Source organism: Ambystoma mexicanum, chromosome 4q (genome assembly GCF_040938575.1).
Source record: "Ambystoma mexicanum isolate Mex_15411 chromosome 4q, UKY_AmexF1_1, whole genome shotgun sequence".
NCBI lineage: Eukaryota > Metazoa > Chordata > Amphibia > Caudata > Ambystomatidae > Ambystoma > Ambystoma mexicanum.
The window spans coordinates 1,005,461,024-1,005,488,402 of record NC_090928.1 but is presented as its reverse complement, the minus strand read 5'-3'; the positions used below and the strand labels follow the sequence as shown (position 1 = coordinate 1,005,488,402).

The 27,379-nt window shown below is 48.5% G+C and overlaps 1 protein-coding gene across 3 annotated transcripts in view; it reads right to left on the bottom strand.

Annotated features, from left to right (window-relative positions):
* KCTD3 (potassium channel tetramerization domain containing 3) overlaps positions 1–27,379 on the bottom strand; it is a 529,442-nt gene that overhangs the window by 28,285 nt on the left and 473,778 nt on the right. For 2 of the 3 annotated variants that reach the window (XM_069608569.1, XM_069608571.1), the window contains 2 exons: positions 10,914–11,098; positions 10,673–10,811 (listed from right to left, as the gene is read on the bottom strand). In XM_069608569.1, coding sequence (XP_069464670.1) covers positions 10,673–10,811; positions 10,914–11,098 — 324 coding nt within the window. The remainder of the gene's footprint in view (positions 1–10,672; positions 10,812–10,913; positions 11,099–27,379) is intronic. The other variant, XM_069608570.1, reaches the window with a different exon arrangement.

The following is a 27,379-nucleotide window of genomic DNA, read 5'->3' as shown; positions in this document are numbered from 1 at the left end:
TTTGACAGACAAGGCCGGGCTGCAGGTCGGAAGTCAAAGAGCCATTTCCCTTTTTCCTTATGTTGAGTTTAGCTTGTGAGGGATAGGATAGCATTTGGCCCCATACAGCAAACTTTGCATTGACGCAGACCATTTCATTAGCTAGTTTGGATGAGGCAGGGAGAGGTAGGGTTCATTTGGATTTCCTCTACCCCCCCTGCTTTTATGCCAATCAACATGCCACCCTTGTGTCTGACTCTTACTCCTATACCCGCCCAGTGCATAGAACAGGTTTACATGCAATTATCACCCAACTGAAGATGATATTCTTATCGACCTCGGAAGCATGAAAGACTGAGTTGTCTTGCTGCGATTCAAACCTTTGACCTGCAGATCACAGCAGCAAGCGCTCAACCCGCTGAACTATCTTACCAGCACTCTGGGTGTGATGTCAGAAGGCAAATGGAACCTTTTATAACACCCTGGATTGGTCCCCTTATAGCAGGCTTCCTTTGGACCAATCCTCTGAAATGTTGCCTTTAAAAAAAAAAGAGGGGCACCCCATCATTATTTGATTTATCTTGGGATCATCAAGAGTAGGACACACTTTGCGACATCTGTTGGGAGAGCAGTCCATTCCGAAGTCTTCTGCCTTTGAGGTAAAGACACAAGGCATACTACAAGGCACAGGAGAGCTCCGACGCCTAACTATCTCCAGGGAACAGTAGTGGTGACTGCTGTTGGACCAAGGCCTCTATATTAGCAGCTCTGGAACCATGCTCCAGTTCATAGAAGGTGACGAGGTTGCACTCACCTTGTCCTGGCACACATGGACTGGGACTTCCAGAAATGACAGAGCCAAGGAAGTGACTCCTGGCTCTCCATGAAACTCTGAACCTCATCAATGTCAGTTTGGGCACCTTCAAGGCCATCAAAGCTGCTGCATGGGAACTGCCGAGTCCTCTCTGTACCCAACGCCCAATTGAACATGCATCTTTGAGTATCGCTTGATGGCATCGCTGAAGCGTCACTGTCTCTGCAAATGGGCATGCTGAGTCTTTTACAGCCCCCCAACTCCAAAGTCGTCACCGCCACCTTGTCGCCAGCTTCTTTGAGATTGAAGCAGATACAATAACTCAAAAGCCTTTTGAACCAGCTGTGCATGCTTTGTGCCGAATTTCGGTCTCTGCTTCTTCGCACCCGAGGCTGCAGAGTCTTCCAGTGGCACCAACCCAACATCGCCTTCCATCTCCAGTGTCTTCAACCCGCAAGTCGTCACTGTCCGGTGGACGCGCGCCGTCACCCATTGAATCGACTCCAGCTCAGCGCCAAAGGCACCCAGACTCCCAATTCAGTGCCAAAAAGCCTGGCTCAACAGGGAAGACAGGAACATAAGATACTGTGAAAGGGCCATGTCCCACATATGATCCACAGTGACTATTAAGCCCACCTTCTCTTCCTTGTTCTTAAAGACATATTCTTTGGACAGTGACATTGTGCCAATCTTGTGCCTGCACAACCCTGCTCCTGTACCCTCAGTGCCCCTTCACAGATTGCGTTTGCTGCGTTTTCCTTTACAGGGGTGAGTTTTTATAGGGTTTTCTGATTAGTTGCTTGCATTGTATTCTTTAGTTATAAGTCTATATTTTTATAGACCCTTGTTTCAACATTCATTAATTTTGGGCTATTGCAGTTAGTTTGGGCTACTACGGCTATCATCTCACATCTCACCCTTATGACAGTCTTTTTGCAGTGTCTTGAAGATACAGGGGGGTCATTACAAGTTGGGCGGTAAGGGATACCGGGCACCAGTAAGGAGACCGGTGCCGGTAATCCCTTACCGCCCAATTCCGAGGTCCCTTAGCGGGAGCCTCAAAGAACATGTGGTCTGACCACACGTCCTTTACGAGTCCCGCTAAGGGACCAGGGTGCTAATAACGGTACCGCAAATTTCGGTACCGTTATTAGCTACTTCCCCATTCCCATTGAGCCCTATGGGGGCTCAAATGGGAATGGGGAATGGTTTGTTCAATGGTGACTTACCGGTCACTCCAGGGTCGGAATGCACCAGTAAGCCCCCATTGAACAAGACCGGTGCTGGACCCGGTATTGAAAGCAGCCATGGCGCAAATAGCGTCATGGCTACCTCCAATCTCGGAATGATGCCCACAGTCATAAAATTCAGAGGAGGATTTTTTGCGCTCACATTACTTTATGTCCTAGGACAATGGAAGTGGGTATTTGGTTGAATTGTACCTTTTAACTCACTAAAAGTATTTAATGGCCTAGAATAGTTCAAACCTCCCCATGGTAACCTCCCCAATGGTATAAGGGAGCATAAGAAAGAAAACACCACAATAAAATAGATATATCTTCTTTAGTTGAGGTGGCCGTGCCCTGGGCCTGCATTTATGATGAATCCTGGCATAACACCACTGCATAAGAGTATTGGGCTTAAAGAATAAAAGCATGATATTTTAAATATCAATTTGCCATGCGCATATCCATCTAGCGAGCAAAAGTGAAAAGGAGTAAACCAGTAACAACGAAACACACTCTCACACAGTAAGACCAGATCCGGAGTTAGATCCCAAAACAAAAGAACAGGCAGATAAGTCACTGGCACCACAAGGGATCCAGTGTTAAACATACCTTCAACAAGGGATGCTGGAAATGGAGAAATTGCTTACTGTTATGATCTTTCTATGGATTCTTCTCCCGCAGATTCCTCATATGATAGATATCCTCATATCTATCTCTGCTGCTTGGAAACTCTTCGACAAGAGGCGCAGTGGACCTCGACTCGGCCGCCGATCGTCGTTCCGTCTTGCTCGGTGCTCGATCGTCGGCTACAGACGTGATGTCAGGCCTGGTATATATACCATGTCACTACACCCCATACCTCCGTTCCCCCTTTGTTCTTCATGCTTGAACGCTGCAGCGGAAAACGATGGGAGACCGGGCTAACCAGCCTGCAAAAAACTTAACAAAGGGAGACATCCCAAGAGGTGAAAAAAGATTGGAATAAAGCTTTCTAGAAAGAATATATCTATTGTTTTTTGTTTTTTTTCTTTTTTTCTCAAAGGCATACGACTAGCCAGCTAGGAGTGGTCACCACAGAGCCATCATCAGGCGTCCCTTTGCTTAGATGGGTGCACCAGGCCAGAAGAACTTTCTGAACGGGGATGGAAGGGAAGATGGAGGAGGAATCTGTGGGAGAAGAATCCATAGAAAGATCATTACAGTAAGAAATTACTCCTTCAATGGATTGCTTTTCTACTGCAGATTCCTCATCTGATAGACTCCCCAAGCAGTTACGAAGACGAAGGTGGGCAGAAAGTGTTACAGTAGCAGATTTTGCAGCACTGCCCTACCAAAATGTGCGTCAGCCCCGCGGGCAACATCCAGACAAAAGTGCCTGGTAAATGTGTGCAAGGATGACCATGTGGCCTGACAAATGTCCCTTATGGGAACTCCCCTCTGTAATAATAATAATTTTGCATTCATATTGCGCTACGAACCCTCAGGTATCGGAGCGCTGCTTATTATTACCTACGGTGTGTGGTGCTCATTTATCAACCTTGGAAGGATGAAAGGCTGAGTTTGGCCCTGCCGGATTCGAACCTACGTCGGCAGGCTCTGCACTGATGTCAAAGCCAGCGCTCTACTCGCTGTGCCACTTGACCGGCCATAGAACCCGAGACTCCTCTCGTCAAGTGTGCCGATGCCAGAAGGAAGCTCTTTGCCTGCAGATTGGTATCACTTGCGATGCACAGAATAATCCATCGCAATAGAGTCTGCTTTGTTATGGGTAGACCTTTGCGAGACAAAGAATGGCCCACAAACAGCTGATCAGATTTCCGGAACTCAGACGTCCTAGGGACATACAAGCTCAAATCTCTTTTGGGGTTGAAGCGACAGAACCACTCTTCCTCCTTAGAGGGATGTGGTGGAGGGCAGAAAACCAGTAGGTCTATGGATTGAGAAAGGTGGAGTTCAGGTACCACTATAAGGAGAAAGACAGGTCTTACTTTAAGGGAAACCTTTCCCCGAAAGAACCATAGGAACGGGGGCTTGCAGCACACGGCCTGAAGTTTGCCAACTCTCCTGGCTGATGTAATCGCAACCATAAAGGCTGTCTTCAATGATAGCAGCCATAATAAACAGGAATGCATGGGCTCAAAGGGAGCCACCATCAAAAACGTTAAAACCAGATTCAAATCTCAGTCTGGGAAAACAAAGTGAGTTGGCAGAAACTTATTTACAAAGCCCTTCAGGAATTGGGCCATAACTGGGATCGTAAAGAAGGAATTTTGATCCAGGGACCTTTTAAACACAGACAAGGCCGCCAAATATTCTTTGACTGTGGTAACCTGAAGGCCCGCTGAGGCCATGTACTGAAGGAAATCCATCACTATAGTTGTGGGGCAAGAGATGGGATTGATCTTGAGTTCCCTGCACAACGCCTCACATCCTCTCCAACTCCACACGTACAGAGATCTTGTAGCCGCCAGCAACACCTCACGTAATTCCTCATATAGGACCCAAGCCATCATACCTCATACTCTCAAGAGCCATGCATGCAGGTTGAGGGACTCTGAGTTCAGGTGAAGCACCAAACCTTCCGACTGGGTCAAGAGATCCGGGCGCTGAGGCAACTGGTGAGGTGGACAGATGGTCAGATCCAAGAGTTCAAAGTACCAAGTTCTCTTCTCCCAGTCCGGGGTGATCAAGATCATGATTGCACAAAACCTCTTCAACCTCCTGAGAACCCATGGGATAACAGGAACCAGAGAGAAGTTGTGGTGAAGTGGCAAACAAATCCACTGATGGGGTACCCAAGCAAGAGTAGACCTCGTCTAGGACTTCCTGGCACACTTCCTATTCATGTGATACCGTGCTCTGCCTTCTCAGAGCATCCGCCAAGACGTTCTCTGCCCCCGCCAGAGGAACTGCTGAGACCGAGATTTGGTTCTACAGCAACCAGAACCACAGCTGCATTGCCTTTCTGCAGATGGAGAGAGCGTGCACGCCACCCTGCTTGTTCAGGTAGTGCATGGAAACTGTAACGCTTACCTTAAGTCTCTGCGGGAGCATAATGCCTTTTCAGCTGAGGACCTGTTATCTGGGCACTGATTCTGTGGAAACAACAATTATAAAAAACCACTATTGTAATTCCCATTCACTAACTGAAACTGTGATACAGTGTACCTTTGAATAAACCTTCCCTTCTCACCTGTGCTTTTGTTTTGTGGAGCTCTCCATCCTGTATTCTACAGTGCCGCATTGGGTAGGTAACTTTTAGTCTAAGGGGGCCGTGGCGTTGAAAGATTCTTAACTGAACAATGTCCAAAACTTCTTCTAGAGGTATCTTGGGCAAGTCTTTTGGTGAAAATAATAATTATATACCGTTCATCAGATTCTGAGTGGTCCCTACATTGGAGAGACCAGCTGATGCTGTTGTATGGCTGCAGCTATACTCATTTTGAGGAAACATTAATTCACGACAGTTCGTCGAAAAAACGGAGTAATAGCTGCCTTCAGAAACAAGTATGGTAAGAAATAAGCAAAGAAAAGTCTTACTGAGACTTCAGGTAAGCACATATGTAACTTCTTTCTTTCCTTTTTACAAGTTCATTCATTCATTAAATACCTTTTTTTTGCAGGTCTTCGGAGAAACTGTTGAAGAAAATACCTTCGGACGATGCAGAGACTGCTGAGGAAAACTTTAGGAAGAATACACTGCGACCGTGGACAAAAGTTGCTGAGAGAAGAAATGCTGCAGCTGCGACGGAACTTCTGACAGAAGATGCAGAGACTACGAATATAACAGCGGACTGAGGAAAATACTTGCAAAAAACTTTGGTTCAGTAAGTCTTTACAATTCTACTGGTATTCTGTTGATTTTGCTGTGGAAATTAATATCTTTGACTTGTTTTCTTCTATTGACAGGTTCTGTCAGGAGATCGCTGGAAGTGTTGCCCGCTGTCAACGGAGAAGACGCGAAGCGAGAGCTTCGGCGGAGGCGGGGCTTAAGTAGCTCCCTCTGCAACAGGTGTAGAATGCACTGCGAGTTATCTATGGATTTAGCCATGGCCATGTTGAGGGTGGGGAAAGGCAATGTAAGTTTTATGAGTCTATGGGTACAATGCTAAGAGTGAGGCAAATGTCTCTTGCGCCAAGCCTGAAGCCACTGTTGACCCACTGATAGATATGAAGTTCCTTGCCTCCCTAGTGTTTCTAAATGGAATCTGTATTCCTGTGCTGGGATCATGACAGAAAGCATGTTGTTTGTCAGAATCAGGACATGCTTCCCCTTCAGAGACGAGGTGAAAGCCCTCAGGGCTAACCTGATGGCTTGCAACTCCAGCCTGTTGATGTTCCACCTGGCTTCTGTCGCTGACCAAAGACTGCTCACCTGCAAGTCCTTGCAGTGAGTGCCCCAACCCTTCAGAGACGCATCCGTGACCACTGCAACCCGAGCCCATGTAGGCCAGAAGGGTTCAACTGCCATGAGACTGTTGTCATCGGTCCACCAGCTGAGGTCGTAGACCACTAACCCGGACACCCTGATGGAATCCGTGAGGGCTCTTAAGTACTGCAACCACTGGCTCCTTAGAAGCCACTGAAGGGATCTTATGCGCAGCCTGGCCTTTGGCACTAGAAAAATACAGGAGACCATGACACCGAAGAGGTGGAGGAAGGAAGCTGCTGGTAAGGTGGCGTGGTTCCAAAACAATGCCACCATCTGTGCTATGGTGGCTCTCTCCTCGAGTGGGGAAGCCTTCCCTACCCGAGTGTCTAGGACTGCTCCAATGAACTGGAGCCTCTGGACCGTTGTAACATGTGACTTCTTCAAGTTCAGGGTGAAGCCCAGCATGTGCAGTAGCAGACAGGTGTCCTCCAGATGAGACAAGACCAGTCCTGCTGACTTCCCTCGGATTGGCCAGTTGTCCAGGTATGGGATACATGAACCCTGGATCTCCTCAGGTGAGCTGCGACTACATCTATGAGCTTGGTGAAGACCCTTGGGGTACCAAGTCATTAAACCGAAGCCAATTTCAGAGTGGTACATTTAATTGCGGTCAAAAACATATTTATAAATATATAAAGGGTTGAGGGGAAAGGGGGTAAAACGGGTTGGGATGGAGTTTGGGGGTTATAAGGACAGAAAAACAAGAAAATAAAAAAAACAAAAAGGTGTTTTTCTGTATTTTGTCCGCAATTAAATGTACCACTCTGAAATTGGGTTTGGTAATACCAAATATAACCACTCTTGGTGCAGAGGTCAACCCAAAGGGAAGAACCTTGAATTGATACTGCTTGTCCCCTATGAGGATATGAGGAACCTCAGGAACTTCCTGTGCTTTTGATGTATCGCACATGGAAAAAAGCGTCCTGCAGATCTATTGACACCAGCCAGTCCTGAAGCTCGAGAGAGGGGAGAATTTCTCTCAACATCACCATCCTGAATTTGTCCTTCCTCAGGAACTTGTTCAAGGCCCTGATGTCCAGAATGAGACAGAGACCTCCTCCTTTATTGGAAACCAGGAAATAACGGGAATACCAACCCAATCCTCTCTGCTCAGGAGGTACCTCTTCCATGATACCCTTCAACAACAGGGCGCTCAGTTCTCCCTGGAGCTCTTGTCCTGGTTGCATTGGAGGCGGTTGGGGTCTGTCCGGAGGTTTTCTTAAAAAGGGCAGACAATACCCACACCGAACGAGCTGTAGAGCCCAGGCATCGGACGTAATCTCCTGCCACTGGGGCCAATGCCCTGCCAACCGTCCACCAACCGGTAAGTCGTGGGAGGGAAAATCAAAGCAGCTTCGAGGGCGGAGCCACACCAACCGCTGCTTGCTGGCCTATAGAAGCCCCTCTGTCCCTTCCTGATTGCGAAAAGCGCCTCTGCCCCTGCCTGGTCTGCACGAGCTGCGCCTTCCTGCCGTAAGGCACATAGCACCTGTAGCCTCTGCCTCTAGAGGCAAAGCTGACGGCAGGTTTGGCCGGCTGTGCAGCTAGGCCCAGCAATATTGCGGATAATTTTGACTAACATTTTCCAAAGAGTTGTCAGCCTTCTGGCCAAAAAGGAATTCTCCTTCAAAAGGCATATTTTGGACATACGGAGAGAAGCCAGACTTTTTGAGATATGCTCGTTTTACCGCCGATCCCATTCAATGGGCCACCTCCAGGCCCGTTTGCAGCAACTGCCTGGCAACCTTCTTCCCATCTTCTGCCAGCTGTGTATATCCATCCCGCTTATCACCTGCAGGAACATATTGAAAAGATTTCCATAAGCCAAAAAAGTATTTTGCAAACCCAGAGGCTACATTGGTGGCTTTCAACGCCATGCTGCCTGAAGTGAAGACCTTCTTGGCCACTGCGTCTACCCTTCGTTATCTGGGGGCAGATTAGAAGTGGAGGCTTCAGGTCTGATGGAGATTGTGGCTGCCTGCACCACAAACCTTTCCAGAGAAGGGTGAGAACCAGAAATGATGGGTCTCCTCTCGCCGGCCTGTACTTCCCCATAAATGTACAGTTGACTGGGGGAATGGAACAGGGATGCTGCCACAAAGAGCCTAGGGGATCAGCAATTGCTGTTTTGAGTGGTATGTTATGCACCGTCACAGGACCCTAGTCCAATATGTCCATCAGCTCATAGCTAGGAGTAGGCACTGATGCGGTCTTTAGACCTAGGGTGTCTACCACCCTTTCCACTATGGTCCTGAATTTAACAGGGGTGTATGTGTAGGGCTGACCTTGCTGGAGCTCTACATCAGGAGACATGTCCAGACTGCTGGCATCAAGCAGCCCTTGGGACAGTGGCAACAGGTCTGTCTGTTCGTCGAAATAAATCAACTCCTCCCGCCCAAGTATATATATAGAGGATCAATGTCCCCTTGATCATCGCCCTGGTCGGTCCCAAAAATTGAAGTAATGGACTATTAGAACCCTGACCTGGAGAGGGGGGCAAAGGATCCAGCGGTGACCACCAGCGCCGAAGGTCTCTCTTTCAAGGTTGACAGAATAACCGTCTGCATCGAATGGGGGCTTGTGTACCACCGTGACGCCAGGAACGCCAGCCTCTCGATAGCCTCGGGAAGGCTTCTGCACCTTTTTCGGCATCAAGCTCTAAGGCTTCTCTGACGCTGATGGCATCAACGGTTTGGCATGTGAGGGGTTGGGAGTACCAAGCGCTGATTCAGCTGTTGAGGATTGCTGTTCGGGGCACACACCCGCACCTGCAGAAAGCCTGCATTTATCTGGCTCTTGAAATCGTCCTACTCCTCTCGAATGGCCGGCCCAGCCGAGGGCTTACCTTTTTCCGCTGACAAGCTGGACTCGTGTCGACGATGGTGGTGCTTCTTTTTCTTATGCGATGAAGACGAGGAAGAGTGGTTCCTAGAGTCTGACTGATTTGTGGACTTCAGTTGATGCCTTTCCTTCTCCTTTTCAGTAGTGGGCCCTTCAGTCTCAGAAAACAGGACTATCGACCGCCCGGGGATTTCGGAGACGGACAGGCCAAAGCAAGTTTGGCAGCTCAGCCGCGTCTGGACTTTGAGTGCATTTTGAGCACAACGTACATCCCTCTGTGTTATGATCCTTCCACAGACACCACAGACAAATGCGGTGGGGGTCGGTCATCATCATTTTGGAATGGCAGTCAGTGCACCTCTTAAAGCGCAAAATCCGGGGAGCGCACATGTAATGTTCTTTGTCAAGAAACAGAGTCGAAGACTCAGTGTCGTGTTTGTCACAGCAGCGTGTCGAGCACGCGGAAAAAAGGAACTCAGGTATGGGGCATAGTGACATGGTATATGTACGACGCCTGATATCACATCCGGAGCCGACGATCGAGCACGGAGCAAGATGAATCGACGATCAATGGCCGAGCCGAGGTCTGCTATGCCCACTATCGAAAAGTTTCAGAGCAGTAGAGCTGGATGAGGATATTCATCGGATGAGGAATCTTTGGAAGAAAAATCAATCCATTGAAATGTGGCTACTGGAATTCAGTCAAAGATTGAAGAGCCAATACTTTCAACTGGCATTCAAATTGTTTGAATTTCTGACACAAAATGGTAGATATTTTTGTCAGAATGTAAGAACATATTGATGCCAGTTTATAAAAATGATATGAAACAAGTTAGCAACATTTTATGAAAACCTGCCATTTTCCGTAGAACCATGATGAATGATAAGAAGTAAAACAAGGGATAAGCTGCAAGTCAAAATTTCTTAGACTCTCTGGTGACAATGAAAAACAATCAATTGTTACCTTCTTGACCTGCATCACCATTACAAGAATTCAGTTGCACAAAAAGAATTGTATAAACTCCATAGAGAAAGGATTATGGATACAGGAAGGCATCACAATGAATGAAAAACAAAGAAGAAAGGGGTGGGTTGGACAATACATCCAAATACACCTTAAATATGTTCATTAGTTCCTTTATTTTTCTTATTTTGTTTTCTTTCTTGGTTCTGGCACTACATGGGCAAGGACTTGAGGCAGGCACAGGCTCTCCTCAAAACGATTGCCTGATTTATCAGGGCAGGCTGAGGTTAATTTAGATGATAATTTAACCATGTGTGATAAACATCATTAGTTAATTAATATTCCTATGCACTTAAATTATACTCTAGCAATTTGGGTGGTCAGTTTGATTTCAAGCATCATGAACATTGTACCTAGTGTTTGAATCGCGCAGATGACTTTGCTGGAGTACAGAGGTGGCAGGGCTGATGTTAGGCGTGGCACACCGGGACGTGCTTAGATCACATTGATCAAGCAGCTTAAGTAGTTCCTCTTCCGTTGGACCCCCTGCATCTTAGAAAAAGAACACACTCATTAACAGAATTGAATAGCACTGTCAAACAGATACGCATTTACAAATCAGATGGAATGGAAAGAAAAGCCATTTCTACATACCTTTGTCTTCACTTTTGGTCGCCATGTCCATTGCAGTTGTCAAATCCCACATCTGAATGCTCCCATTGGAGTGCCCTGTGAAGAGGTAGCGCCGAGGTCTCGAACCCATCCTGCTGGAGCCTTCGCATTCTCGTACAGTGAATGATGTAATTGTAGTACAGTCAACAGCCTGGATTTCACAAATTCTATGAAGAAAATACAAAGTGATATACTTGTGATTGGGGTTTCTAATGGTAGTTGTATTCATTTGTTAAACGTTGTGTGTTAAATTCACTGAGTAATGTCTAAGTGTTTGGCTGCAAAAACACCTTTAAAATGATACTTGTTCACATGTATCCATCAAACTAGCACCCCTTCATTTCCCGACATTTGGGATTGAGACATGTCACTTACAGGGAGAACTTGGATCAGGGCAGTGAAAAAGCTAGGTCATGGGAACCCTGGAGATATCTGGGGCTCCCCCAGAGCCCACCCAGTCTCCTCTCTCTGAACACTCACCAGACCCCTTAACAACCATCGCAGGGAAACACCCAGTATAGACCTCCATGAGATGTATTATATAGTAGGGTGGGCAGCATCCTCCGTATTGGAATAGTAAGGGGTGCAGTATATGCTGTGAACCTTTCTGCACTGTGAGGCGTCAATGCCCTCAGGAATCGGGCAAAAGCTCAGAGGCGTGAAAGAGTATTCCACCTTGGGAGCCTCACCGGTTTGTAGTCGAGCATCTTCAAGTGGAGGTTCTCCCCTCCTCCGGGGGGTGGAACTCGGTGGGAAATGGTACCTGCAGCACTGCTTCCAGAGAGTTCTTAGAATTGTGACTCCTCTTCTTGGAGGCTGCATAAGAATGCTGCTGAGAAGATCTGCTTGGGGCGTGGGATCTCTTGTGGTGCTTCTTCTTTCTTTCTCAATGCATGAGGGTAACTTGTCCTCAGACCAGCATCCCGTAATGCGCAACCTCAAACGAGATTGTGCGACTTCACCTGTCGAAGTAGGTGAACAGTTTTGCCGCCCTTTCCGAGAAGGTCTTAGGGTACATGGATTGGTACAAAACACGTTCTTGTGGATCATGCTTCTGCCCAGGTAGTAAAGGCAAAGGTTGCAATCAGTGCACGGCTTAAACCCCGAGTCCTTAGCAGGTTATGAATACTCGACAAAAAAGAAAGGTTTTTTTTCGCAAAGCGAACAAAGTGTGCAGAAAAAAGGAACTGAGGTCATGGGGCACGGCACCGGGATATATACTGGACCCAATGCCATGTCTGGTGTGGTGTGTGTAGAGACGTCGGCCTGAGTCGTGCTGGACCAAATGCCATTTTAGATATTAGCAGCCATATTGAAACGTATGGCCTAAACGCAGTGCAGCAGCCAGCAACACAGGTTTAGGCCGCGAACATGAGCAAAGGAATAGGTTGTATCCCGGGCACTGATGAGAAAGGCCAGGGCCACTGTTCGGCAGAATCCTGTGCAGTTCCCTTAGGGAACACTGTAAAAAGATTAAGACTACAGGAGTAAGCAGTAAACCCAATTGGTAGCAGTCTGCACCACCCAGATTTACCTGGTAGTTGTGTCTGAGCAGTCAGACTTCCCTCAAGAAGAGTAGGGCAGTATATAGAGTATACACAATAGGGCTAAAAACACAGTAGAGCAAACAAACACTGACCAGAGCTTTGTATAAAAAGTATATAATTATTTATTTAAAACACACTTTAAGCAATATACTAGCACTCTAAATCAAAAGCAAGTTAAAACACAGTCAGGTAAAGTATACACACCCACCTTGATAACTATTAGACAAGTCAGAGTTAAAACACCACGATTTGTTTAAAACGGATGTGAGCACGTAACCTAGATGGCACTCCAATAGTTAAATTAAAGGGAGAGAAAAAGGCAGAGCATAGAAATAAAACAGGTCCCAACACTTTTAGGAGTTCTCAGCAAGGGAATACAGGCAGTATACACTGTAGAGCCAAAGTTCATAGGTCAGGCCCACTTTAAAATGGAGCAAAGCGAAATATGCCCAGGATCACACGGTTTAAAATGCACTAAAAGTCTTGGTAGAATTTTCAAAAGAGGTTGGGGTGATTCAAGAAGTTAAAGTTAGAAGGTCTGGGGCCAACCCAGTTGGAAAGCCAAGGATTTAAGGGTCACCTTGGGCAAACTGAAGAAAGGGAGGCCAGGCAGGACACAGTACCTTAAAGAGAGAGGAAGCTCCAGCGGTGGCAGTTGTTCCTGGCAGTGGTTGCAGTTCATTGTTTCGACCAGGGGAAGAGAGGATCTCGTCGAGGAGGAAACGTAGAGTCATTGCACTGCACAGGGATGAAACCAGCTGCGGAGTTGGTCAGTAAAAGGTGCGTTCCTTTTATTTGCGGTCAAAGTGGTGAGGTTTGGCTATACGGCCGCCGGGGTGCTTGGCACGGGCGATTTGACCAAGAGACATCTTTGGAAGGCGAAAGGGGTGAACTGGTTGGTCCCACCAGCTCAGAGGAAGAAGACTAGTCCAGCAGAATATCTTCTCTTGTCGTTGGGAAAGTGGTGAGTTTGTTGCAGCAGGGCTTCACCGGTGGTGTCCTCGTTGCAGATGGCTCAGCTTCTTCCCTCTTCGGATTCTTAGGTCCTGTGGCGACTTCTGAAGTTCCAGTCCCAAAGGCCCTGCTTTTATGCAGAAAACCCCCCATTCATCAGCCTAGCTGTCACTCACACATACTAAGTGGTGAGCAGGGCGGCTCACCACTGGGCCAATCAGAATAGAGTGTGACTTGAGTTGCTAAGGTAACGCAGTCCAGGGTGCCAATTCCCCTCCCCACACATCCTGTGGAACCCAGACAGAGTGGCACCATTTGGAGGGCTTCCGTGGAGAAGCCTGCCAAAAAGTGGAACAAAGGACTCGACCTTGGTTAGAGTTACAGAGACGGACACGAACGCCATTTTAGAAGAGAGTTCTGGCAAAAAGACCCAACCGTTGATTTAATATTAAATAAATAAACCAGCGGTATCTTTAACATTGCACCAAAAAGTGGTGCGTTTAAAATCAATGGGAAAATCCCATAGGAAATATTCTGGTGGAATATTTTGCGTGGTAACCACTGCCAACAGCCAGAAACTCGACAACAGACCCAGGGGAAATCGAATGAACCCCTTCCAGTACTTCCACAATATGATGGTTTGTACTGGTTCTGTTCACAATTTTGGACTAGTAAAGTCAATGGCGACTTTACATGCCCTGGGAGACAGTAGTCAGTCCCAGGGTATGGAGTCTATGTTTGGGGGTCACTATGACACCCCTGTGTTACTGCACTGAGGGTGCTGTGTAACATATACACAAAATCAGATGATACCCTATGGAGTAAAATACCCCATAGCCCATAAGCACACAAAGAGTCAAAGACATACCTCAAATCATGCCTAAGAGTGGGAGGAAAAGAGTCTCACTCTTAGCAGGAGAAAAAAACAAACCCCAAAAATCCAGCAAAGCTGCTGGGGGACTCACTAGGTTTGGGAAAGTAGCCTTATAAGAGAATTCTCCCTAACAGCTGCAGAGATCCATAAACCCTTCATTGTCTTTAAAGTTGCCAGCCTTTGTGTTCTGGGAAGAATGTGCCCTGCAAGGTCACGGGAAGAGGGCTGAGCGTCTTTGTATGATACAATCCCACGAGAAGGAGGGCATGGGCTTCCGACCCCCACCAGTCCAAATCCTAAATTATAGCACCCATTTGCCCTAGCCTTAAGACCTCTGAATTCGAAGGTATCAGCAAGTCACAGACCACTGATCATGCCACAGACCACTGATCATAAACCTGTTAGACCCCCGATTGATCAAGAAAGATCAGAAAGGAGGGCTTTCTTGCCTTCACTTCTGGGTCACGTGATCTGTACTCCAAGGTTCAGGGAGCGATACAATTACATCCCAGAACGAGGGTGGAAGAGCTTGGAAAGGTTCCGGCCGGTCTGGGTCAGGTGAATATTGTGAGTTAGTATGACCACGGCTTCTCCCTTGGGCCCCTGTCGGCTTGTACCAGTTGCACTGCTATATTAGAGATGTATTGTTCAAATTGTACATAATTGCCAATTAGCCGCCACCTCATGGCTATTGAGGACTGTAGCCTCACCCACGTGGAAGAAGATAGACAGATGGGTTGGGATCAATGGCCTGGCACCCCATATGGAGCAGGCGGCCTATGTATAGGATCTCACCAACCAGCCGCGCGGGTTTTTACTGTATGTCATGATTTCACTGATGACGCTATGTACCTTCTTAACGTGCTGCTCCTGCAGGTTTTGGCAGAAAGTTTGGCGGCAGCAGAGCTCTTTGATGGTGCTCTCCTATTTTTTAGGAATAAAATACTTGCTATCCTTGGAAGATGTGTATTGGGCCTTTTTCCCTAGCGGGTTGTATTTTTTCTGGTGTGAGTGTTGAGGGGCTTTCCTACACATGCTTGCACTTACAGTACAAGCTTCCAGAACATAGTAAGAAATCCATATCAAGAAGAGACAGTTCATGATTGATACAGGACTCCAAATACTTAAAGCAACTGAGAAAGAGATGAGAGCCACATTGCATGCGGAGAACAATAGGCGTCGAAACTTATCTGTAAAAAACACTGCAGGATTATAATCCCCAGCCATATACAGGACACAAACTCTGGAAAGTGTCTTAAAAGAAGTATGGTGAATGATGGATATAGGAGGCATAACTCTGCATGCATCCTCGAAAAGAGACTTTAATAAAGCGTAGACCAGTTTAATCTTGACCAGTTTAATCTTGAAGGCAGAGCTGACATCAGTAACAAAACTTTAACAAAAAGTATGTTTTCTTTAACTTTTAGTTTAATTGTGCAGTCTTGATTTAGTAGAGTCTGTCACATTGATTTTTCCACTTGTGATGGAAAAACATTTCAGACAGCCGGTAGAACATAAATGGAGAACTTAAAATAATAGAGAGGATAAGAACAATTGAAAATGCATCATCCGGTGTACTACAAAATATTCTTTTCAAAAAGTTGGGTAATCTCTCTTCAATTATCTGATTTTCCTTACTTGAATTACTTCACAACATACTTACATTTGCTTGACTTCTGTGCAAAACCAACTCATTCTTCCTGAGACAGCCATGGACTTGGGAGCGTCTGTTTTATACAATGGCCACTGTAGGATTATGATTCAAAAGAAGAATCTTAAAAATGGAAAATCAATTTGGAAAAGACCTTTCCGTTTAGGAATTGTTACGGTTAAGGTCCTCCTGGCTGGTTTTATCAGCAGGTCCATTGAAACGTTTATTGCGCCTTCCTTGGGAATCTTTACTCGTTCTTACAATGTTCAACTTGCACTGTTATGTGCTTGGCAACCTTCACTCCAGGTTCAAGGATGCGACTTGATTTCCCCTTCTCATTGGCCAGGTGGCACAGCAGGTTGATTTGGTAGGTTCACTCCATGATCCAGAGCGCAGCATGTTTTCTCACTCTTTCTACCCGTATCAAATGGTTATGGTCACACAATGGGGAAGCTTGTCTCCAGGTTCTGGGATGCAGTGTGGTCTTTCTCACAAGGGCTGCTTGGTACTGCTGTGTGCTTCACAGCCCGCTCCAGTATGAAACGCTCCAGTATGAAACACGGTGCCTCTCGTGTCTGACAGTAGCTAATTGTAATGGAGGCACTTTCATGTACCGTCCCTTCAGGTTTCAGTGCGATTTTATTTTTCCCCTACAATGCTTAATCAATGCTGGTCACTGCTTGGGACCTTCACTCTAGGTTCCACGATGCAGCAGGATTTCTCTCTTCATTCTCATCGTTCTCCAACCTTTACTGCAGGTTCCAGGATGCAGCTGACGTTTCTTTCTCTTTCTCTCCCTCCCTTCCTCTCTCACTTTTTCTGTCTCACCTGCTAGATGGAGCAGGAATACAGTATATGAGGAGGGAATTCATCAGCTTTCTCGCTGTTAAGATGGGCAGATCAAACACATTCACTTTGGTGTGGTCTGCTAAGAGCACTAACACTTAACTTTGAAATAAAGTGAGAAATACAAATGTAGCAAAGCAAGTGAATAGCTAGAACAGGGTAAGTAAATGAGACCTTGAGAACTAACAGGATTAGAAGAAAGATGTTGGAAAACACCTTACAAAACTTAAAACTCCCTGTCAGCATCAGACTCACCCCCCACGCTCCTACAATGCAGAAAACAACTCTAGACCCATCTCTTCAAGGAGTCTCTCCTTCTCAACACTTAGGCCATCACGTCGCTCCTCACGCCACCTGACTCGCTAGACACCGCCCACCCCTCATCTCCCTGCCACCCGGTACAGCTGCAGCACTCCTGTGTGCCCCTCTGTATACCTAAAGCACTCTTTTATGCATCTGTACTCTTGTATACCTTTGTAAAGTGCTCCATTATGTTTCTGTATTGTTGTATGCTTCTGTAAAGCGCTCCGTTGCTTCTCGAAGCTAGGTCCGCGCTCAAAGACAATAATAATAATAATAATTAAAACTAAGGTTCTAATCATAAAAAGTAATTCCCTGGCTAGATAAGGAGGGGTCTAGTGCCTTTAGAGTCACGAGTCACAATAGAAGACTTAAGAGGCTAGGAGTCGCTTTTTGGAAGTTGAACCAGTGTTGACTTGAGCCAAAAGGTGGTTGTAAGTGTTTCAAAGTTCATTAAAACAAAGAGGAATGTCTTTAAAAGACCCTCTACTAAACCATCTAAACCAACCACCTTAGGGGAGACCCAGGTGGGGACACCAGGCCAGAACATGACCGTTCAAGGCTAGACAAAGGTGAGGAAGTGCTAGGACTTATGCCCATAGAACACTGTGGGGGGGGGGGGCAAAATAGTTATGTTTACTCACCCCCTGTACTCTGATTCACTCAGGGACCACTGTAGCAGTTCATGAAATCGCTGGGCCTTCTGGATTCATGCCTTCGTTCTGTTGGAGGAAGCCATGGGGTTGCAGGTGCAAGGGTCCCTTCAGGCATCGGGTCCTTGGGTCTCGCTAGTTTGCAGTCTGATCTCAGATGGACCAGATTCTGGATAGTTGGACACTCAGGACAACATAACTCTGGTGGCTACTTCAGAGGACTTACAGAATGCAATGCAGGTGGGAAACAGCAATAGCCTCTTGAATAAAAGGGCAGAAGACAACTCTCCTGGCGAGATCAAAGAAGCTGGCCCTGCAAGGCCCCTCTTCGTGGTGGAGAGCTACAACTTCAGAGAAAACCGTCTTGTTCCATATGCTGAGTATCTGCGGAGTCCCTAGGATCAACTCTGGACAGCGACCATTGCAGCGAAATAGCCCAGGAGGACGTTTGACTAGCTTGCAGGATGGTTCCGGGTGTGTTGAGTCTTGTTGAGATCTGCTGAGATGCAGGGCTTCACCTAGCAAGTGACAAAATGGCAGCTGACGATATTTCAACGAGTTCCGGGTCTTCAGTGGGCTGCTCGCTTTTGTAGGTGTTTGGGCTTCAACGATGATCTGAAGTGTGGCTGTATCCAGGATTCAGACTGGAGACCACTAATGGCAAGAATCTGCACCATTCAAACTGTTCAGCAACAAACACGCCTGGTCGAAATGTGGATTGGGTCCAGTCAGACCTAGGCCCCAACATCCAGCCACACAGGCAGACTGCCACTTTGCCTGTGAATGCTAAAGTTTTCCCTTGGAAAGGGTTACCATATATGTAAAATTCAACCACTCCAGAGAAGGAAGGAGGTCAAAATACAAGACAGCAAATAGACAGGCATAATTTCTGTGGCACAGCCATTTTAGATTACATGGTACTCTATTTGGAATTAAGCAAAAAAATGAAAAAGCGTACAAGAAAAAAACGATGGTAAAAGTATCCACTGCCACTAGCCCATTCTGGCCACATCAAGCAAGCAAGCACAAAGTTGCTAAAAGAACAAGTTACTCTCTTACCTGGTAACTTTCTTTCGATGGGATGGTCCGGCGACGTATTCCATATCTATGACAGTTATCAACACAGCTGTGCTGCTTTGGAAAATCTTTCGGCGTCTGCGTCCTGCGTCGATACGCCGTCCTCGAGGACCTCCTCCACCGGCCGATGTCACCACATGTTATAAGTAGGACGCACGACGCCCGTAGCCTCAGTTGTAGTTTTTTCCCAGAACGTGTGGCACCAATCTTCTGCCAGTATGACCACAGAAAGCCTTGTGGAAACGTAAGCTGCAATCGCATAAGAAATTCTGTAGCGGGGTAGGCAGGGAGGGAGCGATATGGAATACGTCGTCGGACCATCCCATCGAAAGAACGTTACCAGGTAAGAGAGTAACTTGTTCTTCGAGGGGATTGGGTCCTCCGACGTATTCCATATCTATGACAGACTCCAAAAGCAGTACCAACGTTAAGGAGGTGGGAAAAGAATTTAGAATATACAAATTTAGAATGCCCAATCAAATTGCAGCGTAAAGGACCGCCTTGCCAAAGTCCAGATGCTTCCCCCGGATAGAATCAAGGGAATGGTGACGTACAAAAGTATGGACCGAAGCCCAGGTGGCTGCATCACAGATGTTACGAATAGGAACACCCCTCTGCAGGGCAGTAAAGGCAGCCATACCCCTGGTAGAATGGGCCCATAAGCCTACCGGAGGGTCGTTAGCCGCCAAGCCGTAACATTCGGAAATTGCCAAGATGATCCATCGAGACAAAGTCTGCTTAGTAACAGCTTGTCCCAAACGCCTTCCAGCGTAACCAATAAAGAGTTGATCGTCCACTCTGACCCGGGACATGCGTGAAATGTAGAAGCTTAAAGCTCTCCTAGGATCCAGCCTATGGAGCCTCTCCTCTTCCTTACCAGGATGTGGAGGAGGATAAAATGCCGGAAGAATAACCTTCTGGCTTAAATGAAATTCCGACACCACCTTCGGAAGAAAGGAAGGACGAACTCTAAGGACAACTCTGTCCTTATGAAACACAGTGAAGAGTGGCTTAACTGAAAGTGCCTGTAACTCACTCACTCTGTGAGCAGAAGTGACCGCAACTAAAAACACAGTTTTAAGTGTTAACAGTCTCAAAGGACAAGAATGCAAAGGCTCAAAGGGAGCACCCATTAGAAACTTGAGAACAAGGTTCAGATCCCAACCGGGCACCTGGAAAGGTGACGGAGGGAATACATTAGTGAGCCCTTTCAGAAACTGAGAAATCAAAGGGATTTTAAAATAAGAACACTCCTCAGACGAGCGCTTAAATATAGACAGCGCTGCCAGGTAACCTTTAATGATACCCACTTGCAGGCCCTTGTGGGCCAAAGAAAGCAAAAAGGACAGAATGACAGGAATGTCACATGAAAAAGGATCCACATTCTGAACCCTGCACCAGTCGCAGAACTTCCTCCAAGGGCAACGGTACAGGGACTTTGTTGCCGGCCGTATGGCCGAAAGCAACACCTCCATCACGTCTTCTGGGAGGTCCCAATCCTTATACCTCAACCTTTCAGAAGCCAAGCGTGAAGGTTGAGGGATCGGACCTCTGGATGGAGAACCTGACCCCCCTCCCGTGAGAGCAGATCGTCTCGGTAGGGAAGACGACGCAGAGGGCAGATGGACAAGTCCAGAAGGTCCGGGTACCACGTCCTCTGGGCCCATGCCGGAGCAATGAGGATCATCCGGGAATCGAACCTCTGTAACCTCTGCAGCACTTGCAGAATGACGGGGACTGGAGGAAACGTGTACAGCAGCGGGAAGGACCACTCCACCACGAACGCGTCCCCTAAGGCTCCGTTTGGAGGAAATTCCTGCAAGCAGAACTTTTCGCACTTCCGGTTGACACTGGAGGCAAAGAGATCCACTTGAGGGGTCCCCCAAAGGGCGAAGATCTCCAGGAGAATCTTCTAAGCCAGCTCCAACTCGTGAGAGATCTTGCTCAGCCTGCTCAGAGCGTCTGCCGTCTCATTTTCGTCTCCAGCCAGATGAACTGCTGAGATCGAAATTTCCTGCTGAATGGCCCAGAACCAGAGCTGCATCGCCTCCCTGCAAAGAGGAAGTGACCCTGCCCCCCCCCCTTTTTGTTGAGGTAGTGCATGGCCACTGTGTTGTCCGTCAGAATCAGGACATTCTTTCCTCGCACAGTCGGCAGAAAAGCCTTCAGGGCAAGCCTGACGACCCTCAGCTCCAACAGATTGATATGGAGTCTGGACTCCGACGGAGACCAACGACCGCTGACTGTCAACTCGTTGGCATGAGCTCCCCATCCTGTGAGGGATGCGTCTGTCACGATCGTCACCTCCGGCCAGGGTAGCCAAAAAGGAGCCCCCTTCATCAGATTGCCTTCGTCGGGCCACCACAGAAGGTCCTGGGCAACCGAGGACGGCACCTGAACAGGGTCCAACATCCTGCCGGAGGACTGAGACCACTGGAGCTTGAGTGCCCATTGCAAAGATCTCATCCGCAACCTGGCCTCTGGCACCAGAAGAATGCAGGACACCATGAGGCCGAGGACTCTCAAGAACTCTAACGCAGGGAGACTCTGGGCATGTTGCAACTTGTGCACCATCTGCTGAATGTGATGAGCCCTCACCTGGGGAGGAAAACACTGCCCCCCAGGGACGTGTCGAGCACTGCTCCGATGTACTGGAGCCGCTGAGTTGGCGTCAAGTGGGACTTCTTTAAGCGGAGGGAGAAGCCCAGTCTGTGAAGGGAGTGGCAGGTGATGGACAGATGATCCAGGACTTGCTCTGGAGAGCGCGCCCTGATCAACCAATCGTCCAGGTAGGGGTAGGCGTGAATCCCCCCTTTCCCGAGATGCGCTGCCACCACTACCATGAGCTTGGTGAAGACCCTCGGGCGGAGGTCAATCCGAACGGCAGGACCCGAAACTGAAAGTGCGAGTCGCCAACCGCGAACCTCAGGTACTTCTTGTGCTTTGGATGGATCGGCACATGAAAATAAGTGTCCTTGAGGTCGAGAGACACCAACCAGTCCTGAAGTTGAAGGGCCTGGAGGACTCGAGAAAGAGTAACCATCTTGAACTTGTCCTTCCTGAGGAGTTTGTTCAAACCGTGTAAGTCCATGATGGGTCTCAATCCCCCGTCTTTCTTCGAAATCTAAAAATAAGGGGAATAGCATCCCTTGTTCCTCTCCGCTACAGGCACCAGTTCTATGGCGCCTTTCTCCAGCAGGGATTGAATTTCCTGCGCAAAGAGCGGATCCGGACTCATCAAAGAGACATTCCCTGGTGGAATGTCGTGAGGCCTCTGCTGGAAAGGAAGACCGTAGCCGTGGGCTATGATCTCCAGAACCCACACATCTGAAGTAATGGCACGCCATTCTACAAGATGCTGCGCCAGCCTTCCCCCCAACCGGCGAAGCATGGGCCTCATGACTGAGCAGAAGCGGCTGCGGCGTTGCCTGAGGGCAAAGAGGCAACTGCTTGCGCGGCCTTGGCACCTCGAGTACCTTGTTTTCCACCTCTGGCACTCCTACGGTTGCCCCTTTCACTTGCAGCTCCTCTTGCTTTACTAAAGGATGAGTAATAACGAAAGGAACCTCCCCTCCACTGCTGTCCCCTAGGACGAAATGGTGGAGGTTGGCGGACTGCAGCGCCCAACGACTTCGCTGCAGCTTTGGAGGTCTGCAACCTCTCAAGGCTCTCGTCAGCCTTGCTGCCAAAAAGATGTTCACCCTCAACGGGTATGTTGAGGAGCCTGGCTTGCACATCAGGAGCAAACCCCGACTTCCTCAACCACGCAAACCTGCCATGGACCGGGTGACACAGTCTGCCATGTCCAAACCCGACTGAACGGATTCACACATGGCATCCTTGCCATCCTGAATAATAGCAAGAAAACTATCCCGTTCCTCCCCTTCGGGAATATGTTCAGCCGCTAATGAAAAACAGTTCCACAGAGTGTGCGTGAAACGTGACAAGGCACATATGGAGTTGGCTGTCTGAAGAGTCATACCCCCTGAAGAAAACACTTTCTTCGCCCAGCCATCAAAAAGCTTGTCATCCCTATCAGGAGGGATGGTAGGATACGACGCCTGCTTTGCTGGGGCCTTAGCCGCCTGCACCACCAACTCTCCGGAGTGGGGTGCGTGGTCAAGTAGCAGGAGTCACTACTGGCTGGGCAGTATTTTCGCAGCAAAGACTTGGCCACTGCCGGGAGACTCTCCGGAGCAGTCCAAGCCGCTGCCACCCTTCTTTGCAGAGCCATATGGAATGGCAGTACCGGGTCAGTGGGTGGACCTTGGTCAAGGATATCCGTCAGGTCATCCTGCACAAAATCAACTGGGGGCGCCGACCACCCCAAGTAGTCCGTAACCCTCGACTTAAGGTGCCGGTACGATGACTCGGCATGGGTGCCAGGCTCAGGCCTACAGAACGCCACCTCCGGAGAGGTGTCCAGACCACTGGCGTCATGCAGTGACTGATGCAAGTCCTCAATCTGGCTATGACCACAAAGAATCTCATCTGGTACCGTGTCCGGAACCAACCCATCTTCAGAACCCTCTTCCACCTCGGAAATATACTCCATAGGCTGGAAAGTGGGCAAAGAATACGGAAGAAAGACATGTTTTGCCTTGGCCAGAGCCTTTCTAGGGGGTTCCCCCGTGCCACGGGGTACCTCCGACACCACAGCCTCGAAAGGCGTCGAGGGCATCGAGTGAAACACCGTTGATGTTGAGTGAATTGGCGTCGATGTCAAGTGCGGTGCCAACAACATCGATGGCTTCGACACAGGCCTCGAGGGCGGAGCCCCGAGCGTGTCCTTCGACAGCCTGGGCGCCGATGGCGTCGACTACTTCCTCGGATGCGGAGCCTCGAGAGAGTCCATCGATGACCTCGGCGCCACTGGTGTCGACGTCTTCTTCAAAGACTTCACAGGTGCACACGGGCTCGAGCGCGTCGAGGACCGGGACCTGGAACGGGCATGACTGGAACGATTTTCCTTGTCCGAGCGGGACCTCTCCCGCGAATCGTGCCGACCACCCAAACCCGAAGGTGTATGAGCGGTGTCTCCAGTACGGTCACGACTGACCCCTCTCGGAGGCGAGGACGGACCGGAGCCCTGCGATTCAAGAATCGCCAACATTTTCTTCCCGAAGGAAGCCCATTCCTCCGGAGAGGAACGCTTGGTGGGATAAGAAACCCGCCGACGGGCGGAGTCCTCGGACGAGGAAGGCGACCGATAACGGCGCTTCCGGGAGTGCCTCAAAGAGGCAGAGGAGTGGCGGGACTTACGACTACGATACGGAGAGTCGCCCTTCGAATCGTCCGTCAAAAGCCCAGTGGACCTCGCCTTCCGGGGCTTGGACATCTTACCGACCGACAGCTTCTTCTTACATTCCCGCAAGGCCTTGGACGTAAGCGACTGGCAGTCGACACAATCATCCGTGTCGTGGGCCTCCCCGAGGCACCAGAGGCAGGTGTCGTGCGAGTCCGTCACCAACATCTTGGACCCGCAGTCCCCACACTTCCTGAATCCCGGACGTGGGGTGGAAGAAGAGGAAGACATCCCGACAATACTTCACAAACGAACAGGTTCGAACCGAAAGAACAGAAACTCCAAAGAGTCGAGGCGCGCCGAGATCTCCGATGCGAACACGTTGGCGGAAAAAACGGAACTGAGGCTACGGGTGTCGTGCGTCTACTTATAACATCTGGTGACGTCGGCCGTCGGAGGAGGTCCTCGAGGACGGCGTATCGACGTCATCGACGCAGGACGCAGACGCCGAAAGATTTTCCGAAGCAGCACAGCTGTGGTGATTGCCGTCATAGATATGGAATACGTCGGAGGACCCAATCCCCTCGAAACAAAGTTACAGGCAAACAAAGTGTCCCTACTGCAGTTCACAGAAGGTGATGTGTGCAGGAAAAAAGAACTTCACAATGGAGAACAGAATTCTCCTGCACTGGGAACCTGAGAGACTGATCAGTGCACTCAAAACAGATGAGTTTAGCAAGTTAAGGGGAGAAAAAAAGGCTTCACCTACCTACAAAAGTCAGGAAAGATTCAAAACATTAGCAAAAAGGGAGTTCCCTATGTCTTATGGAGGGAGAGCAGCAAAATATAAAATCTTTCCTGACACTGACTGCAGTCCAACTTTATCCTGTGGCGTGGACTCAGTCATTATCCTGGCCTATTCCCTGTATTCCAGTCTGACTCTGCAGGTAAAATGTCCACTCTTGTCATTTGCCCATTTTCTTCTTCCTCTCACTCATTTATAGGGCTCTCTCGAACCTCTCTCCACAGTACTATCTTTGTGCCTCTCACACATTCCCTAGTAGTAACTCACCAGTGGGCTCTCCTCTCTTCAGGGTCCTAAAAATATTCCACTGTAGTCAGTCTTTGGAGTCAATCACCAATTCTCTTCTCCTTCTGCCTTCTCCTTGTTAAGGTCCTTCAACCTATTCACCATGGTGCCGATATTGTGCATAGGTTTCTCCTCCTACATATTCTCCGATCCTTTTATGACATTACCAACTCTGTATCTCTCACACATCCCACCTCATGGGTAGTCCCTCACGAGAGCATTCTTCTCTCTCCAATGACCTGACAATGTGGGGCCTTACTACCTGCTCTGCATAGTTTTCTGCTTCTCTCCTCTTTCATCCTTCACTGGTTCTCCCTCTCTGCTCATGGTGTCTTTGCCAGATATCCAACTGCCAATCCCTTCATGCTTCTTCAGCAATCTAGTCGGATGGCACCCTCTGAATCTCTCGCAGGGCCTTATTCATAAGTCTCCCACCTGTGTCCCGATATGTCCTTCTCATCAGGGGTTTCCTTCTGCTCCAGCAGAATGTTTGCTCTTTTCCCCTGTTCTTCGGGTGGCTTTTCTTTCACTTGTGGACCTTCAGAACTGCTCTTCTGACCCTGAAATGGAAAACCACATGCAGCTATTTCATTTTTTTTTTCATAACATCATTTTATTAGGTTTTACAGATAATCACCACATCAACAACAATACAGCAATAGATCTTAGCATTAGCGTGAAACTGCCATTCGGGCTGTCCGGCGGGGGGAGGTAGATCCTGGTGGTCTGCTCGTTATTGTTCGTGGCCTCGGCTGTTCGCGGAGTGCGGACGATTAACACGCTCTAGGCAGGATTGGTTTGAGTCTACGTCTTAATAGAGCGGGTTGCCTTGGAGCCATCTGGTTAATGGAGGTCGTCTGGTAAGAGCTGGGAACTTGGCTGCGTAGTCCATGAATGGGTCCCAGATGTTCAAGGCTCTGTTTAGGGAACCTAAACGGATTGCAGTGAGTTTTTCGGCCACTGCTATGTCCCAGCATTTGGACCACCATAGTGCAACTGAGGGTCCATCTTTGTTTTTCCATAGCCGGGCCATTGCAATTTTCGCCACTAGGAGTAGGTGCGTGCATAGACGGGGGATATGCCCTGAGATTGGGAGTGCGCCTCCTCCGGTTTCGCAAAGAAGGATAACCCCCGGGTCCCAGGGGATGGAGAGCCCGGTGATTTCCTTGATATGTTGTAATATTTTTCTCCAGTAGGTCTCTGCCTTCAGGCACTGCCAGACCATGTGAAATAGTGAGCCGGGGATGGTTGAATTGGCTTTGTTGAGTTGAGCTGGGGTGACGTAATACCTGTAGCAGAGTTTATAGCCCCCTTCCCTGTTTGTGATGCACTGAGAGCTTTTATGCAGTCTGGCCCATATTTTTCCCCATTCCTCAACTTCTATTTCTCGACCCAAGTCCTTCTCCCATTCCAGCATGGACCTTTCTTTTTTGGTGGGATCAACTCTGTCTAGGAGGCGATAGAGAGTAGAGGTTCTACCTCTTTTCGTTGGGGTTGTTAGTGAGGGTTCCAGCGCCGATAACTCCCTGGAGCATTTTTCCCAGACCACCCTGGGGGACAACCAATGGCGTATTTGGGCATAGTGGAATCTTTCCTGCTCGTCCACCCCAAATTTAGCCTTGCACCTTTCGATTGAAATTAGGCATTCCCTCTTCTAGAAAATCGCCAGTTTTCAGTAATCCACCCTCCCTCCAGGACTGGAAGCTGAGCGGGGTCATGCCTGGTGAGAAATCAGGATTGTTCCATATGCAGCGGACAGTTATGGCTGTAGCCGAGAGGGGGCCGACGTTTGCTTGTGGCTTTATGTTTGGTAGGTGTGGGAGATCTGAGGGTGTGACAGGGCACCAGGCCTCTTCGAGCTGTAACCATTTCGGGGTGTCTGCCTCTTGTGCCCAGGAGAATGCGTGCGATAGCTGTGCCGCTAGAGTATATCTGGCCAAGACGGGAACACCCAAATCCCCTTGCGCTTTCCCCTGCATCATTATTCGTTTACCGATTCTGGGCCCCCGCCCCCCCAAGACAAATTCCTGCATTTTCTTTTGCAGAGCTGTTAGTGCAGGACCCGGGATATGGATCGGCAATGCTGTGCAGTGATACAGCCATCTGGGAATTAGGTTCATTTTTATGGCGGTAATCCGCCCGAACCAGGAGATTTTGTGGGGCTTCCACCTCTTCAGGTCGCTTTGGAGATCTTTCATTAACTACGGGAAG